Source organism: Talpa europaea, assembly GCF_964194135.1.
Source record: "Talpa europaea genome assembly, chromosome: 13".
NCBI lineage: Eukaryota > Metazoa > Chordata > Mammalia > Eulipotyphla > Talpidae > Talpa > Talpa europaea.
In genome coordinates this window covers 90,521,033-90,540,069 of record NC_140080.1, presented here as the reverse complement: position 1 = coordinate 90,540,069, position 19,037 = coordinate 90,521,033, and the positions used below count along the sequence as shown (strand labels likewise).

General features: G+C 35.9%; 1 protein-coding gene across 1 annotated transcript in view; it reads left to right on the top strand.

The window, feature by feature from the left end:
• The window catches only part of PIGN (phosphatidylinositol glycan anchor biosynthesis class N), a gene marked incomplete at its 5' end in the record, with an annotated part of 81,297 nt that overhangs the window by 15,933 nt on the left and 46,327 nt on the right, over positions 1-19,037 (top strand). Inside the window, 5 exons of the mRNA XM_084252327.1 lie at positions 202-294; positions 1,013-1,068; positions 12,310-12,388; positions 13,306-13,488; positions 18,413-18,552. Coding sequence (XP_084108453.1) covers positions 202-294; positions 1,013-1,068; positions 12,310-12,388; positions 13,306-13,488; positions 18,413-18,552 — 551 coding nt within the window. The remainder of the gene's footprint in view (positions 1-201; positions 295-1,012; positions 1,069-12,309; positions 12,389-13,305; positions 13,489-18,412; positions 18,553-19,037) is intronic.

Sequence of the window (19,037 nt, the reverse complement as noted above, 5' to 3'; positions counted from 1 at the left end):
ATTTTATTGTAACTACTTTTGTGAGAAAAGTAATAGAACATCTTTTATTTAAGATTTTAATAGAGTTTTTAATGTAATCATTCCAGTAATCTATTTGTCCATATGACTTATCTTCCTTGTTTTTCCTTTGCAAGACTGTTTGTTTTAAAAGAATAATTGAGCTTTGTTAATACTAACATTAAGCCATTTTATTATTTCCAGGGAACCCTTCCTGTGAATTATCTTAACAACACTGATTTCTTCAAAGCAGAGAGCATGTTTACAAATGCAGTACAAATTCTTGAACAGTTCAAGGTAAAACAAGGCACACACAAAAATGGATATACGACAATTCAAAAATACCATGTGTTAAGTAAAAATATTTGATATTGTGTTTTAAGAAATGATTTTATACAATTTATTATCTTTGAATTTGGTATTTGACTAGTGTCATAAAGTTTTACATTTCTGAGGTGCAGTTTCCATGAAGCAGTTTGAGGATGAAGAATTATCTTTGAGGAATGTCCCTAGTTCTAAGACTACCTTATGTGCCAGTGAAGATACAAACCAAGTCTTTACTGATTAGAATTTGTCATAGAAGGAATAACAGACATTGCAACATTTCTTGTCATTCCATATTAATTTATACATTAAGAACTTAAAGAAGTGACTGAATCTTTTATTACTGCTGCTTCTGTTAATGCAGCTTGGTTTATTTTGTTTTCTAAGAGTTAAAGTAGTAAATTTTAATTACATTCAGTATGTTACTTTGCAAGCTTAATGTATGTTAATTACTTTCAGTGTGTTACTTTGCAAGCTTAATATACTTAACTCTCAACTTACTGTGAGAGAATGGTAATGGTTTTCTTTAAATATTTATGAAATAATATAGTATTACAAACTCCATTTATTTTCAAAGTAGTTAATCATCTCTGAAGAATCACTTTAGAGAGTAGATATTTTTATTTCAAAATGAAATTAACTTTTTCTTCTCATTTATAATATAATAAAATATGTTCATAATTGATTCCAGGTGAAAATGAATCAGAAAAAAGAAGTTACTTTACCATTTTTGTTTACACCATTTCAGTAAGTCTCTATTCCTTTTTTTATTAACGTGTATGAAAAATTTTTAATGAGCTTGATGGTGACAGGATAGTTACATAGAAATTTGTCATTTTTGTGTACTTTTATGCAAGCTCCAAATAGAAAGTCTCTTCTATTGTTTTTGTAAATAATGAACCAAATGCTAGATGCCTTTGAATGACTAGTAGGACAAATGGAGGGCAGAGAGCAATAATGAAAATATTGAGGAGATGAATTCAACAGGATTTGACGGGTCTGCTGAGAAGATGAGGGAACTCTTGACTTGGCTGATTGGGAAGATCCTGGTACATCAGGACTTTCAGAATGAAAGAAGAGCTGATTTGAGAGGCAAGGGTGATTGTTACTGAGTTCAACTTATGTTTTAAGTTATGAATTAATTGGTTAGAACTAAGGACTTGAATCTCAAGATAGAGATGAAGATTGGTTATGAAGATTTTGGAAACATCAACATAAAGATGGTGGTAGAAACTGGTTACACGTGTAGGAGGTTCTAGGAGAGTGTGGAAAGTGACAAGAAATGGCTAAAGATGAAATTTTGGGAAACACTGACAGTCTCTGGGTGGGCAGAGAGGAGTACTGCCTTTGGTGAATAGCAGATTTTGCTGTCACAAATTCCAGAAAGATGTGTTTTCCTTGAATCAGGAACTAGTCACAAACCTGACTGTACATTGTGGCTTGGGCAGGTTTATGCAGCCTCCTGGGGCTTCATTCTGAATTAGTAACGATGTGTTTGATAAGGAAGAATTTTGCTCTTGGCCAAAATAAACAGAAATTGTTTGAAATATGAGTGTGAGGGATGTGATTGAGTGACTTTATTGAAATTATTTTTTCAACTTAGGTAGCATTGATATAGAAGACTTAAATATTGCATTGCCATCTGAAAAATTTGATTTTATGTGTGAATGTCTGAGTGTGTGTGTATCCAGGAGAGTAAAAACAAATTATTTTTTTTAGTCTTTTCTGGCATGAATTTTGCAAACTTTGATCATCTGAAATGAATTATCCTAACTGTTGTATTATAAATACACCAAAAGAAATTACCTTTGAGGAGTGTCACTATTTCTAAGATTGTAATATCTGGCTATAAAGAATATAAGCCAAGTTTTTATTGGTTGGGATTTGTCCCAGTTAATACCATATGTATATCATATCCATCTGTTTATGCTATTGTGGTATAGTCAGGCCATAACAAAATCAACAAATAAATGAACGAGAGATATTTTATTGATTCATGATGTGCAGAAAATACCCAGGACAATGAAAGTGAATAAATGAGAGTAACTTTAGATCATCTTTAAAAAGCCTGGTCTGGCAAAAACTCTTCTACAAAGGGTTCAAGTACACACTGTCCACCTTCTTTCATTTGTCCTGTGGAGAAAACTAAAATTCTCCTTCAGGATGTAACAGAAGATATGAAAAAACATTGTATAGTAATGTTTAACATTGTAAAATTGTAATCCTTTCCAGATCACAACCTAAATATAGCATAATAGCCAAAGAATTTTTACTGTAACTCAAGATGATGATTCTAGTTTATATGGAAAAATAAATTTTCAAGAATAGTTTAACTGATATTAATGGTACTGAGAAAAAAGACCAAGATAAAGAGATTTGCTCTACTGAATAGTAAAACACATTTTAAAGGAGTTTTAATTATACCAAATGTGCTATTGTTGAGCCTGTACATGTAGATTGAGAAACAGATTAAAGAATACAGAAACTGTAAGGGATTTTGATTATGATTAAAGATGACATTTTAAGTCAATGAAGGAAAGAATTATATTTGGAACATTAGGTATTCATTTGGAAAAATTATAGCTAGATCCCCTACCTCACCTCATTCACAGAACTAAACAGCACATTGATTAAAGTATTAAATATTTAAAAATAAGTGTAAGTGTTAAGGCTGTAATTAAGAAAATGTTAGTCACAGGAAAAAAGTGGATCATTTGATTACATCAAAATTAAATACTTTCAGGGCCTCCCCAGTGGTGCAGCGGTTGAGCGCTGGGCTGCGAAGCTGCCCGCAGCCTCTGCAGCGCCGGTTCGATCCCCGGCCACCGGGCGAGGGTCCCACATGGCGCAACAGACCTCTCCTGCCACGCCCACTGCTCCCCTCAGCAGTGTACTTCGGTCCTTCTGCCTGTTCTGCTCCCCGCTCTGGCTCTGGCTCTGGTGAATTCTCTCACCTTCCTGTGCTTCTGACTGTACCCAGTGCTTGTATAGATAAATAAATAAATCTAAAAAAAATAAAAATAAAAAAGAAATTCTTTAAGGATCTGGTGGAGGTAAATTAAAAAAAAATTAAATGCTTTCATTCAGTAAAATAAACCATGAAAGTAAAATAAGTACCAGATTAAGAGAAAATATTTATTAATTATGTAACAAGAATTATTTATAGATGCTATAAAGAGTCTTATATATCAATATTTAAAATTAGACAAATGATAACTGAAAATTCACAAAGATAAAAATGCAAATGGTTCATAAATTATGAAAAGATTTGCCTCACAAGCAATAGCTAACCAGCATTTACTGAGTGTTCAGTATTCACAAAGTACTGTTTTAAGTGCTTCACATGTATTAAATAAATCCCCCCCTTCCATAGTAAATAAATTATTTCTCAACACAATTGAGTAGCTATTTTTCCTGTTTTACAGATGAGGAAACTAATGTACAAGAAAGTTAAGTCAATTTCCTTAGATTTTAGCCTCTTAAGTAGCAGCACTGGGGTTTGAAACAGCCCAGCTCCAGAATCAGATGTACTCAGAGAAATACTTGCAGTATTATTCATCATTGTGGCAACAACTTCAGTGGTCACCTTAATGTTACGTTAAGGATTTAATGCCCATACGGTGAATTAGAATAAGGCATGTACTTCCATACTTATACAAACTTGAGAAAATTTGTACTATTGCTTGGTGAGTGAAAAGTATACACAACTATAATACAATAAGATATCATTAATATTAAAAATATAGATTGACACTACCAGTACATTCGACAGAGTGATCTAGTGAAGATATTAAGACCTTATTAATTAATTGTTTGTACATTAAATTATATAAGACACCTAAACCAAGTGGGCTACTAAATTGAAAATTATTTCTGTCATTGGGGATCTCCAAATGAGTGGTTTAAATTGTGTTTAATTATTTTTAAAAGAGTATTTACTTTTACCCATAAAAAATTTATTTCTCCTTTCAGCTATTTAGAAATAATTATACTTGGAGGCATTGACTAAATTTTAGCTCTTGTTACAACAGTTTAATGTTCAGTATACCAGGAGAAACAATTATCACCATTTACCATCTGAGTATAATGGACTGTTTCATTTTTATTTCTCTAATCCAATGAATTTTTTTTCATTTTTATACCATCTCTTTTCTTTTAATCACAGTTATACATACATGTGAATTTTAGCATTTTCCATTAGAATTTATATCAAGTAAATATTGGCACATAAATATCTAAAAGGTGAAAGAATACTGTGTCACGTATCCTTTTTGCAAAACAGCCCAGATTCTTATAAACTATTGTGCAATGAAGTCTGTCTCTGTTGACTAAGTGCCATATTTCCTCTAGTGCTTAGAACTGCTTTGTTCACTCATAAGTTCTTAAATTGAGAAAATTTATCTTGGGAATATTGACATCTGAAAATTCATAGTCGAGATTTTACTTACATGATCCATTTTACCGACATCACTAGATCACAGTCTGTTTCTCTACCATTATTCCATTTTTTTCTTTAGTCTTTTCTAGCATGACTAACTGAATAAATAATTCCTAGGGTGATGAAATAATGAATGTTTTGAGATAAAGGAAGAAGAATGCCAAGATCCTGCATAATCTTAGAGTTGTAAAATTGTCTAGCTAATTGCATGCCCTGTTTTATCCTAACCTTTAAAATATAAGTAAATCTCATCTTTGATATTTTGAAAACATCTAAGAAATAGCAAAAATCATGAAATATCTCTTCTGATATTTCATGTTAGAATTGCTAAGAGGTAAAGCTAAAATTTGGTCCATTGGGCCCTGATAGTATGCCAAAGGATGACCAGCAGGTGGAGCTACATGACTAGGAGAAGCATAAATGGTTTGACTATATTGGAGAAAGTACATGACAGAGGATGAAAAACTCTGTATTTGAAAAGTGTAATTTCTAGAAGCCAAAGAAAGTAAAGAGCCAATGAAATAGATTAAAAAAAGGTTTTTAAAGAGTCAGTTTAGGGAAAAATTGAAAGGAGATATACCTCTCCAAAAAAAAAAAAAAAAAAAACCCAACAAAAAACTAAAACATCTGTTATTTTAAAATCACTATTTGAAGTCAGGTTAAACTTAAATTTTATAAAATATTTTAATCTATTTTATACTAAAATGACATATTTTGGTTCATTTTAGTGTATTGATTAGTTTAGTCTGGTATATATTAAAATTCCTCCCTTACATCAAATTTAAACACATATTTTAATGTGAATCTTTCTGCTACTTCACCTATCTGATATACTAATTACAAGAAATATAATTTGCTGCTTTAGAACTGAAATTCTTCTTTTAAAAAAATAACATCACATATATATGCAGGAAAATATTTGTTTACTCAGTTATGACATGAACGATAAAATTCTACACCATTGATAAGTCTAAAGGAATGCAAATTATTCTAGAAGTAATTTTTTTATCCTGCTTTCCTTGTATTTATCTTGAAACATTTTCCCCTTTAATCTAAGTATATATTATAAAGTGAATGGCCTAGATATCACTAACTTTCTCTAAAATATGTGTAAATGCAAGTGAAATAGTCTTAAAATGAAAATCTGAATACAGTATTTCAGAGCTGCATTTTAAGGAGATTTTGTCCTCCAAAACACTAATTTACCCTGAATATTTGATGATAAAATTCTTTTTTTTTTTTTTTTAGCATTTTTTAAAAAGATTTATTTATTTATTTATACAAGCACTGGGTACAGTCAGAAGTGTGGGAGGGTGAGAGAATTCACCAGAGCCAGAGCGGGGAACAGAACAGACAGACAGAGGAAATACAGTGCTGAGCGGAGCAGCGGGTGGCAGGAGAGGTCTGCGCTCCATGTGGGACCCTTGCTGGTGAGACTGTGGGCAGCTTCGCAGCCCAGGGCTCAACCACTGCGCCACCAGGGGAGGCCCATAAAATTATTGGTAATTCTAAAACATGATTTACTTTCTTCAGAAAATTATTTTCAAAAGAAGGGATAATAGCAATCACAGCAAAGGAATGTGCACAGTAATACTTCTCTTTTTACTTAAGCTTAACATGTGCTAGCAGATTCTTTTAAAATTTAATGTTTTCAATATAAAAGATTTAGTCAATGAAAATTTTCCATACAAATTACAATGTAGAAATGTGTTCAAGCATATTGTTATTCAAATAGTACTCTATTCATATCTGTAATCATACAGAGATTAAGGGTGAAACTAACAATGTAGAAACTATAACATCATTTTGCTGTTGAGCAGCCTGCATTTGGGCAGGTACTAGGAAGTTGTATTAGTTCCCTAGGGCCACCTTAACAAATTACTGTATCCTGCATGTTTTAACACAACAGAAATTTATTCCTTCATATTCAAGAGGCTAAAAGTCCAAAATTGAGGTGTCATCAAGGTAATCACCCTCCAAAGACTTCCTTGCCTTTTCCTAGCTTTTCCATAGCTTCTGTTGGTTACCTGAAGTCAGTCAATTCAGGGAGGGGGCACCCCTGAACCCCTAAACCTGCCTCCTCTAAATAGGTTCTGCCATCTGCTTCATCAAGACAAACATACTCTAGTGCACAAGACGATTAATGGAAAGGAACTTTAATACAATTAGTGTGCAACAAACAAAAGACAAAGAATATAGATTCTAAATCAAGCACCTGAAGTTACCCATCCCCTCGTGGGCAAATGTCCAGCCAAACAGGGTTGCTCACAGCAGGACCACTGAGGCCTGAAAGCCTGCCTTAAATCTAAGGCATCTCCTGGTGGGAACTGATAGGACAGGGGCACACGGGGCCCAGCATGTCTGAGACAGAAGGAGCAAAATGAAGGTAAACGCTGCCATTGTTAACCTCCCCACAGGGTCTCTCACCCACGTCTGTTTCAACCAATCCAGGACCAAGAAGCAAGCACAGGTTCTTCACATGTCTGTCTGCTCCATGTGCCTCCTCCTGGTCTCCTTCTGGCCGTCCATCCTTCTGTCCTGCTTCCTTCCTTCTCCAGGCTCCTCTCCAGCCTCTTCTTCGCCCTGCTCAGGTCCACCCTCCCTTGGGTGAGGCAGGGTATCTGGAACCTCCCCTTTTCCTGAAGACCCCCCTGTTACAAATCCTTGTGACCCTTGACTGTAGCTATATCATTCCAGTCTCTGATTACTTAGTCTTCTGTCCTCTGTGTCTTTCTGCAAATCTTGTCCTTTTATAATAGCAGTTATTGGATTTAGGGCCCACCTGATATATCTGAGATATGTAACTCATCTTAACTTGGTTATATATGCAAAGACCCTATTTTAAAATAAGGTCTCAATCATAGATACCAGAGGTTAAGGACTTTAACAGATTTTTTTGTGGGGGACACATTACAGCCTTCAACAGAAGGTAATAGTTCACTTTTGTCATCATTTCGCCACTGCAGAGAAATTCCCTATAATTCTTCATTAACTTACCCAGTGTAAGTTAATGTGTGTGTGCCAGGCACTGTATTGGGTGTTGGAGATGAGACAGACATAATGCCTATGCTGGTGGGAATAAAGACTAACACAATACAATAGTATTATATGTAATACTATATTAAATATTATAAAATTATGATAGTATGATAAGGAATAGTGCATTGTGATACTTGTGTTAATGAATCACAATATGTTTTCATCAGAACACACAAAGAGCCCAATAATGAGAGATATAAGTTTATAGGAACTAGAGAAGGTTGACAAGACAACTCCAGCGAAAACAGTGCTGGGAAGAAGGTATTTGTATTTCTTGTTGCTGCCTCAGAGAGAAATGTAAGATGGAAACTTAAGTCTTAAGCTTAGCACCCTTCTGAGGTAGTAAAAACTCACAAAGCTGTTCTCATTAAGTTGGCATTAATTGCTGTGGACTAGAGTGGATCATACAGAATGAATGTGTAGGTAAGAATGTGGGACACTGGGACATCCCTGGTGGCACAGGAGCCAAAGTCTCAGCACTATGAAGCTATCACCAGCCACTGCAGCATGAGTTCCATCTCCAGCCAAGGAGCTACCCACATGGCACAGCAGACCTCTCCTGCTTCTCCCCTCCGCAGTGTATTTCAGTAGATCTGCCTGCTCTGCTCCCTACTCTGCCTCTGGTGAATCCTCTCACCCACACCCTGTGCGCCACCCCCCTCCCCCAACCTCTGGCCTATACCCCAGTTCTTGTGTGCATAAATAAATAAAAATAAATCTTAAAAAAAAAAATGTGGGACATAAAGTAGGAAAGTATTGCAGTGATATGCTGGTAAGAGGACTCGGATTCGGTGTGTGGGGGGTGTTGATTAGTAGTGTTTATCAATTTCAAGCTACCTAGGAAATGACAAGACCTGTGCACCATTGCCTCTGGGGAGTTAGTGTGAGCAGGCTCCAGAGGCTGCCTGCAAGGAAGCTAGGGGATGAGGCAGTGGGGAGCAAGTATGGGGGGAAGCTAAGAGAAAAGCCCATCAAGTTGTTTCTGAATTGTCCTTTGGCAGTTACTTTGCACTGAGTGGGACAGATCTGCAAACCTCTCTTTTAAATCCACATAAAAGAAATGTAATAGTTCTTTTGCTTTATGCTTTTTCATGTTAAAATCTATTAAAGCATGAATTATGGCACAGGGGATAGTAGATCCAGGCAAGATAATGAAATATAGCTTCTAGAAATCATGGAGCATATAGAATACATTGTTTTATATTAATGATTCAAAACCCACTTTGGTAATACAAAAACAAAAGAGGCTCTTTTCCTTATATTGACCTACATGAACTCTTTTACTCTTTCTTTTCTCTCTCTCTTATTTTTCAAATCTCAGCTGTCCCATGTGAGGCTCCAGTTATACCCTGAGTTTAAGCTGTGTTCTCTAAGGACTAGGCAAGGATTCCTGAGTTGAGTACTTTTCCCTCCTGGTGATCTCTTATGGACCCCATCTGTTCTAAAGTTCCTTGTTTAAATGTAAAGTACCCCCTGTAGCCCGGTGGTTTTAATTATATTTCTGGCTTTGTGATCTGATCACTTAGGAGTGTCTTTGGCCCTCCTCCTGGCTGGCCTCCAGCCATTTCTTTGTTTATACTCTTTTATCACAGCCAAACCTCAGCTTTTCTGGAAGTCTTCAGTTTTTCTTAGCCTTTGCAAGTGTTCAATAGAAGGGGAGAAAAAAATTCAGATTTCCCCCTCCCTCAAGTTTGAAATTTGAAATTTTACACTTTTTGTTCTAATGTGTTACACTGTATAGTGATTTTTTTATGTGTAGTTCTTTTTACATGTGATATTTTAAAATTCAGGAACAACTATAGATGTTATGAAATTTTTTTTGACTTTTCATTAAAAATAAGTCTTCTGAACCAAGAGTCAGAAAATTTAATGAGGATTTTTATAGTTATTAATATATTTTTCTGTGTAATTTTCTACTTATTTTTTGTATTTTTCATTGCGATATTGTAAAATACCAACCAGATTTTATAAAGCCTTCCTATCCTAAATAAGACTCCATGGTTTAGCACAAAGGTAAGTTGAGTTCGGGACACTTGATTTGGCTAAATGGAGATGCCATTTTCTGAGAAGGCGAAGGGAGGAGCAGTTCAGGAAAAAATCATGTGCTCACTTGGCATTAGCATTACAAGGTGTGGAAGGAGGGAAAACAGGAGGCAGAAAGCCAGCTGGAAGACTGTTGAAGCGACTACAGCAAGCCTTGAGGTCTTGCTTCATTACCTACCGTCCTCACAAGACCTGCTCACATTTATTACATGCGTAGAGTATGTCAGGCACTGTTCTAGGAATTCACATATACTAGCCCTTTTAAGACAGGGCCTCCCCGGTGGTGCAGCGGGTTGAGCACAATGCTGTGAAGCTGCCCGTAGCCTCTGCAATGGATTTGATTCCCGACTGGCCAGGGAGAGACCCACATAGCGCGACAGACCTCTCCTGTCACGCCCGCTGCTCCCCCTCAGCAGTTTATTTCAGTGGATCCACCTGTTCTATTCCCCACTCTGTCTCTGGTGAATCCTCTCACCCTCCTGTGCCTCTGGCCTGTACCCCAACTCTTACATAAATAAAAAAAAATAATAAAAAATAAAAATAATTCTTAAAACAGCCCTATCTGGTTGGAACTATTGTTATCTCAATTTACACATGAGGAAACTGGAGCAGAAACTTCCTCCAAATAATAGAATTAGTAAATGTTGGGGCTGGAGTGGAACCCTAACTAGTCTGATTAGTGAATGCCCATCTTGGTTTCCCCAGCCAGTAAAAGTAAACAATTTGAGGAGAAGGAAAGTAGTTTAATTTGTCCACAAGTTGAGGAGGGCAGCAGACCCACGTCTGAAAGATGATCAACCCACTCTTTGGCAGAGGGTAGGGTATTCATCCAGAATTACAAGGGAGTAGAAGGGGGGAAGTAGGTAAGAGTTAGCATGGCTATCCTTGTGATGCAGGCATCTGGAGATTTGGGGGGAGATTCAGATTGGTGCCAGCTTGCTTTGCTATCACTTGGTAGTCAGCAACTTCGATGCTATCTTCTTAGGGACGTTTCTTCTTTCCTTGGATTGTAAGAAAGCAAGGTTGTTAAATCTAGAGGGTCTGGTGGGACAGGAAGAGAGACATGTCCTTTTATCACTGCATCATTCCTGTTTCAATTTTATACTCATATGTCCTAAATATGCATTTGGGATAATGGGCAATAAGGTAGAAGAAGAGATGATTATCACTAGTCTAGGAGGTCTAGAATTGATGAAATATACAAGCTTCAAGTAATTTAGAAGGCATGGTGAGTATTTTAGGGCGTTTAGTGCTGCACCAGAGAAAGGAGAGGGATTTCAACTAGGAGGGTGTGAAAAATTCAGCTTAGATATAGCCTTCAAAGAATTCCTGTGGCTTTGGCTCAGTGCTTTCATTTCTAGACTTTCAGGAAATCTTTATATAATATCAGGTGTTTGAAAGACAGGTAACTGGGTCATAGCAACATTTTGAAGTAACTTGTTTTTCTTTCTTGAGTTCTTGCTTCCCTAATGCCTTTTCCGCCCAAATCTCGGTGAATCCAGGGATGGGAATTTTCCTGCAGTCTGAAATAATGATTGAATTCCTCTGAGTTGAAAGATCTGGGAGGTCTTGGAGTACTCACAGATTCTTAATCAGGGGTTCTGTAAACACTAAAGGGATCATGGATGAGCTTTTGGGGTTCATAAGTTTTCTGAAATATAGATTATGTGCATTTTCTAGACAGAATTTATCTAGACTGTTAAAGAACTCAACGACCACATCCATATTAATAACAATTAAAAGATTTACTTCCTAAAAGCCTCAGTCATCTCTTTAGAGGCTGCTAGAAATAAGTAAAAAAAGAGTGAGATATATATATATATATATACACACACACACACATACACACACATACATGTATATGGCTTATGCGGTATTAGAAGTGTGTTGTTGTGTGTTAAAGATTTCTACTGTGGCAAAACAAGGCCAGGAAATACTAGAAGGAGAAATGGAAGACTGGAAACCAAAAAGATATATGGTTTACTATACAAATGGCAAACAAGTTCAAATTGTTCACTAACTTTGAGTGTTGGTTAGGCTCTGCCTAGAGCTCTTTGATAAGGAGAATTCTCAGGCCTTCTCTGGCTCAAGGTACAGAGCACCATCATGGATCTGCCCTATCTGCCATGAGTGTGGGGAACTCAGCAGTAGGATTCAACCATGTATTTGCTATTCTGTTAATTACATTGTTTTAATTATAATTTCTTTGTAGAGTATTGCATTTCGTGAAAGTGGATTGTATGACTCTCATGAGTATCGACTGGCATTAAAAACTTTGAGTGGAGAAAACGAAACAACTACAAGCTGTTTCTTGGAAAAGTTCAGATAATCAGCAATAATACAATTAGCTACGGGCTTCTTTCTTTTGTTGTTTTGTTTTGTATATATATATATAATTGATATGAGATTGATATATATATATAATTGAAATGAGAAAACAATTAAAATTTAACCTCTTTCTTTTGTAGGTTGCTGTCTGAGTCTAAACAACTCAACATTTTAAGAAATGCAAGATCTTATATTAAGCAGAAAAAGTATGATGAAGCAGTAAGTATGCAAACTTGTATATATAAATACCTGATCATCATTTCAGGTATAGGGAAGGATGTGATGTAATAATGGGGGGCAAAATGGACACCTCAGGAAGCTTTCGTTAATCTTCAAGAAGCTTAGTTGCTGCTTTAGATATGGACATACTTCTCTTATTTCAGCTAATATTATAGGTAAACCTCTTAGGTTAGCATTGGAAATTAACAATTGCCATTTTTATAATGAGTCTATTCCAAGTTTCTGTCACCTTTCTGCTTAATATTTTAGAGTATGGCATATTTGTACATTTGAAATTATCAACACACAGTCAGAAGTCTAATGATTCATATCGAAACTTTGACTCTTCCAAACTCCTTCCCACTATTTCTCTCATTCATTTTGTCAATGTTAAATGGTCATATAATTTTAAAATAGAAAAGAATTCTATTTTCAGTTTCTAAAATGTCTAACTCATACCATGCATTTCTAATGCTAATTTTTGTTATGGTTTTAAGATGATAAGCTATTTTTTACCCTCTAGAGTATTAAGCTATTTTAATATTTTTAATTTATTTGGGTGATCTGATATGATATATGGGCATCTTCATATTTGGTACCTATTTTAGAGCGTCTTCATGTCTTTCTTTCTTGTATCCTATGAAGATTATTTCCACAAAATGAATTATTTTAAAACACTACACATATCATGGATAGTTTGCTTTTTTTTTGATAGTTTGCATTTAAAATGTTCTTATCAAGTTGTAAAATTTATTGTATTCAGGAATTTTTGTACTTTCAAGAAAATCTTGTAACAAATAAAATCTATTCTTGGTCCATCATCTACAGTTATTCTAATTTTAATACACTTGCTTTCTCTGAAACTTAGGTTTACTTATTCTTTCTATGTGGCAAGTTACATTTTTCTTTCCCCCTAGGTCTCGCTTTGCAAGGAGCTGATTCATCTTGCACTAAAAGGATTATCCTATTATCATACTTATGACAGATTCTTTTTGGGCATCAATGTTGTTCTTGGTTTTGTGGGGTGGACGTCATATGTGTCTCTGCTGATCATCAAATTTCATTCCAACCTCACCAGACGTGTTAGTAAAGAAATTAAGGTATGTTCAAAAAATATAATGAGGATTCAGAGGAAGGTATAAAATAACTAGTCCTATAATTTAAAAGGGCTATAAACATAGTTGTATAATTTAAATTCTCCTATGGCATTGACTGTGTTGGTTTTCTTTTTTTTTTAATAATCATTGAGCATGTTGTAAGTATTCTATATCTTTCTAATACAGGTGGCTTGAAAACTACTTCAAAACAATATGTCAATATGTTAAACTTTATCTGACAGTGAAAATTGAGGGATTGGAAAGTGCTAAAAATCAATTATTCAAACTATTTCTTTTAAAATAATGTATATGTGTTTCTAGCACTATTCTTCCTTTTTTTAACTTTCTGAAATTTTTAAATACACTTTCCAGAACTTTCTATTCTCATTTTAAGAATTGGTATCTAATTTAGTATACTTTCAATGCAGAAAAAACCCTCACAAAGCTAGCTTTAATAATATTTCATATAACTGGGAGAACAAAACAATATATATCTGTTTCTCCTACATTACAACACTTTGCTCTTTTAAAAATATACTGCTAGCTATCATGTACCAGGGAGAATATGCTACTTCCATTTCCTTTGCTTCTTTCTCTCAACTGATTATTATCATGTCCAGGTCCTCTAAAAAAGCAATGTATCAGATGGTGTATTATTAAGAATAACAGTTTGCAGACCTTTCCCAGTGGTAACTTTCTCCAGTTTTACATTTGATTTTTCTGTAATGGAAGGAAGAACAGCTATGTTTATTCCTATTTTATAGTTCTTTAATGCATCATAAATAATTTCCCCGATAATTTTCATTAATTGAATGTATATGAAATTGACTTGAATAGGAATAACTTCTTAGATGTTAAGAAAAAAGACAAATACAACTGTGTTCAGCAATGGATATATCTAGGCATTCTGCTGTGTTCTTGGAATTTATTTTGCTGTTTTAATCTCATAATAGTACTGGAAGTAGATATTGTAATTTCTCTTTACAAAAGAGAAAACTGAAGCATAACATAACCACTTTGTCAAATATAAGCCACTATATTACACTACAAAAGACAGCTTTAGAGTGTAACAACATAAATATATGTTAATATGTTTGTGATACAAAGATTCATGTTTCAAATCAAGGAGAGTTCACTTGAGTTAAAGTGATATAACAGGAAAAGATAAGTCTTGGTGGAAACTTAATAGACTATATAGGAAGAGGATGAGAATTAAAGTAAAATGAATAATATAAACAGCAATGGAATTGGAAAATGTATTATAATACCGGGATAAGTAATATTTATTGAGCACCACTATTCCAAGACTCTCCTGGGAATTTTACATGCATTGTTCAGTTCAACTTACCACTACCTTAAATTTGGTTATGATTTTCATCAAATGGATGGAGAATTTGAACTCAGAGAGATATATGTTTTCTTCAAGGACCCACCAGAATTAAATGACAGAACTAACATTTTCTAAAACTTAAATTCATGCTCTTTCTACACCATGCTGCCTTCAAAATAAATAGTTCAATTTGGGAGGTTTGTTCAAGGATCGAATGAGAGATAATATTGACTGTAGATTAAATCAAAGTAATCAAAGGCATCAACTGCTGAGAGTTTCACTTTATTATGGTGATGAGTTGGCTAGACTTAAACCAGAGGAACAAAACCAATAGGATATTAAGAGATTTAATGTAAGAGTTGGCTTATATGATTGTGGGGGCCAATTAGGCAGATTCTAAATCCATAGGTTAGGTCATCAAGGACACATTGGAACTTGCAGGCAGGTGTTCTTAGACTCCTAAGAACTGTTCTTTAAAGTCTTTTGACTGCTTGAATCAGGCCCAGTCACATTATTAGGATCCTCTCTCCTACGTAAAGCCTACCGATTGTGGACTTTGATTACATCTACAAAATACTTTTGGAGCATCTAGATTAGCATTTGATTGAATAACTGGGGACTGTAACCTAGTTGACACATAAGACTGACCGTTACAGTTGATTGAAGTAATTAAAAGTATGCCCTTTGGTTCTGTTTATCAAGACATTGATTCCCCTTAATCAAGAGTTTATAGTCCAGTGAAGTGACACAATTTAAACAGTTCTTAAGGACAAAGAAAATGCTGGCAGTCCATAGCAGTAACTGAAGGGAGGCATGGTGAGCTGTCAGGAGGTCTGACAGTTGACTACAACTGTGCATTTATTAGAACACAATGTTTGCAGTTGGGGGTTGGGAGGGTTCACAGAGGAGGTTATGGCCAAAGTGAAATCTTAAAACGTGAATAGGGTAGCCGAGAGTGTGGGGTTGGGGGGGAGGGAAAGGCAGTGCAGAGAGCAGCAGGTGCTGAATGAGGAGTGGGGCGCATGGCTTCTTGAAAGAAGTGCAAATCATCAGCATGGCTAGATAGAGAGGGCCTCTGGGGGAGCCAGAGGTGAGGTGAGCTGGCAACAGGTATCCTCCATTGACAGGTGAGACAACAGCTTTAAACTAGCTAAATGGTTTAGTCAAATTGACAAGCAAATGGAATGTCATCTTTGGAATTAAATCTAAGTCTAACTTCAAAGTTTGTCACTTCTATCTGACAGAATCCCTCATGTTAGAGGGTTTTTTTTTTTTTTTTTTTTCCAATTTGCCACTGTCGCCACTAAGGGAAATCTTCACTGAATATTCTGTTTTCTTTAAAGGTAATTGCCATAGTGTCTCCTCACTGAACTCTGCATTTAACTTCTATATACTCATCTTCTTTGCTCTTGCTAATTCTGGTGTCTTTTGCTTAATACTAAGTATTTTTATTTTGCTACATGCTTCCTCTTATTCTCTTATTACCTAGTTAAGTACCAACATATGAACCCCTTAAACCAAATCTCTTGATTCTCTCTTCACTGTATGGTTGTGTAAAGTCCTTAAAGGCCAGCCCCTAGTACAGAGCATAACATATGGCTTAATAAATGTTGGATGGAGGGGTAATCACCAGACACACAGGATGGTTTATTATCATGGGGTGTTGGGGGTGGGGGAAATGCCAGGGAGTCAATTCATGATGAAGTAGAAAACACCCCCCCACTCTTATTATTTAACACTTGCAATTTTTACATCAGCTGTATCAAATCCTTTGCTCTATGATTTCGTTTTCTACAACTCGATGTCATTTGTAAGGTCTGTTACTGTATGTGTAAAGGATCATGTAATTATACCATATTGTTTTGGGTCTAGAAAAATCCTTGGAGTGTTTTTTTAGGTACTCTTTGAAACTTAACTTTATTATTTTACTATTCTCAAAATGATGTGAAACCAGTCCTCAGCTGCCTCATGAATACCTGCGCCCGCCACCTTGAGCTTGAGGCTCTACCTGTCCACATCTCTTTGAGATTTGCCTCTTCTACTCCCACCTCTTTGCTATGGAACCTCCATTACTCCATCCCTGTCTCCACCTCTTCATTCTCAGGCTACTGATACATTTCTGTAGAAACTGCTAGGATGGAGACAAAGAATAGAGGGGGAGAAAATAAGGATACAGATAGTAATAGCAGCCATTAGTATTAAGCAGCAGTAATATTACGTTTTGTTAAGCTCTTTACATAATAAATACACGTGGAATCACTCTTTCCATTTTATAGTTGAGATGAAATGAAGTCTCAAAGAAGGTTTGTTTTGCTGATGCTCTCACATTGAGCAAGTGACAAAGCCAGGATTTGAATTCTGGTCTATGTAGCTCCCAGCTTTTAACCACAGTGCTGTGTTTCACTTAACATCCCTTTTGGCACCTGTGCCTTAGTTTCCCATGCTTCTATTCTGATATTTTATGCCAGAAGGGAGTTATCAAAAGGAAGAACATCTCTTGCTTTTCTTCCCTAAATTCCCCTACTACACCAAATCATTCTTAATTCTCACCTTACTTAGCTTTGGCTAACAGAGCAAGGGGAAAAGAGAAAGCAGAAGGGCGGCAGTGGAGCGCCACATTAGCCCTCCCTTATTGATGTCTTCCCTGTGCTGTTCTTAGTCACAACTTCTTGCGCGTGGCCTAATCACTGGAATTTCGGTCACTGACTTTTTTTTTTTTTAAGATTTATTTATTTATGCATACAAGTGCTGGGGTACAGGCTAGAGATGCAGGGGGTGAGAGGATTCACCAGAGACAGAATAGGGAACAGAACAGGCAGACTGACCAAAGTACACTGCTAAGGGGAGCAGTGGGCAAGACAGGAGAGGTTTGGTGGGCCATGTGGGTTGCCCCCTGGCCGGCCAATCGAACTCGTGCTGCAGAGGCCGCGGATTGCTTCATAGTGCGGTGCTTAACCCCTGTGGATTGCTTCATAGTGTGGTGCTTAACCCCTTGTGCCACCAGGGAGGCCCTCGGTCACTGACTTTTGCAGTGTTACTTCTGCCCAGCGCTGGTCTGCTCTGCTATCACTGGTGGCTCAAGTGGAAGACTTCCTTGTTTGGAAGGTGGGTGGGATGAGTAGCTGTGACTAAGTGAATCTCCTGTGACTGGATGCTGTGGAGCCAGGTGTGGGCTGTGTGTCACTTTGGAGTTTGCATAGCTGGAAGCATTGTTCCAGATAAAGATCAGGTTCCACAGTTGATTGTGGATTCGGTAGACTTTTGTGAACTAATCAGAGAACTCAATCAACATGTATAAATTGTTGCTAAGGAGAAATACGTTCAGGCTTTTGAACAAGTTACTTGCAGACAAACTATAGGAAAATAGTTGCTTTTAAATTGAGAATTGTCTAATTGTAAAAATTCAAGGCTATCCAGCTTTTTCGTCAGTAACATGCTTCTCCAGTGACAGCTTCTCTCAAAAGCAGTTCTTCGATTAATCATCTAGTTGTAGAATCCTCAAAAAAGGAATACATTTTCTTCATTTTATGTCTTTTTGAAAAGTTAATTAGCATGGATTTGAAAGTATTTCAATATATTTTTATTTTGATTTTTCAGAAACCAAGCCATCTCCTGTCATGTATTTTTATAGCAATTGGCATTTCAGTAGTATTTTTCTTACTGATTCAATCCTGCCCCTGGACTTACTACATATATTGTTTGTTGCCAGTGCCGATATGGTATGCGGTGCTAAGAGAGTAAGTAAGCATCTTGCTGTCTTGTTTTTCACTTCATTGACAGTTAACCTTGTATTTAAAATGCAGATTTCTATAGCATAAGTAATCAGAGACTTACCATACCGTGAAATCTCTAAACCCTCCTCGTTTGTAACAGTATAAATATTGCATATAAACATCCTTTCTGTTTTACCTTTTTTATCTTCATCTTTACTGCCCTGAGGTAGCACTGGCCTTGTTCTTTTCTTTGTATATCTTTTCTGAGGTAGCATTGGCCTTGTTCTTTTCTTTGTACATCTTTTCTAAGAACAATCTGGAGTAAAGAAAGATAATCCTGATTATGTTATGCCAGGAGTCACTTAACCTTCTCACCTTGTCTCATCTCAGATTCCAGTGTATCTTCTTATATCACAAAGAAGTCAGCATATTTTCTTTTTTTTTTTTTTTTTTTAATAGAGGCATGCTTTATTTGTTTGCTGGTTTGTTTTTTTTTTTTTTGTTTGTTT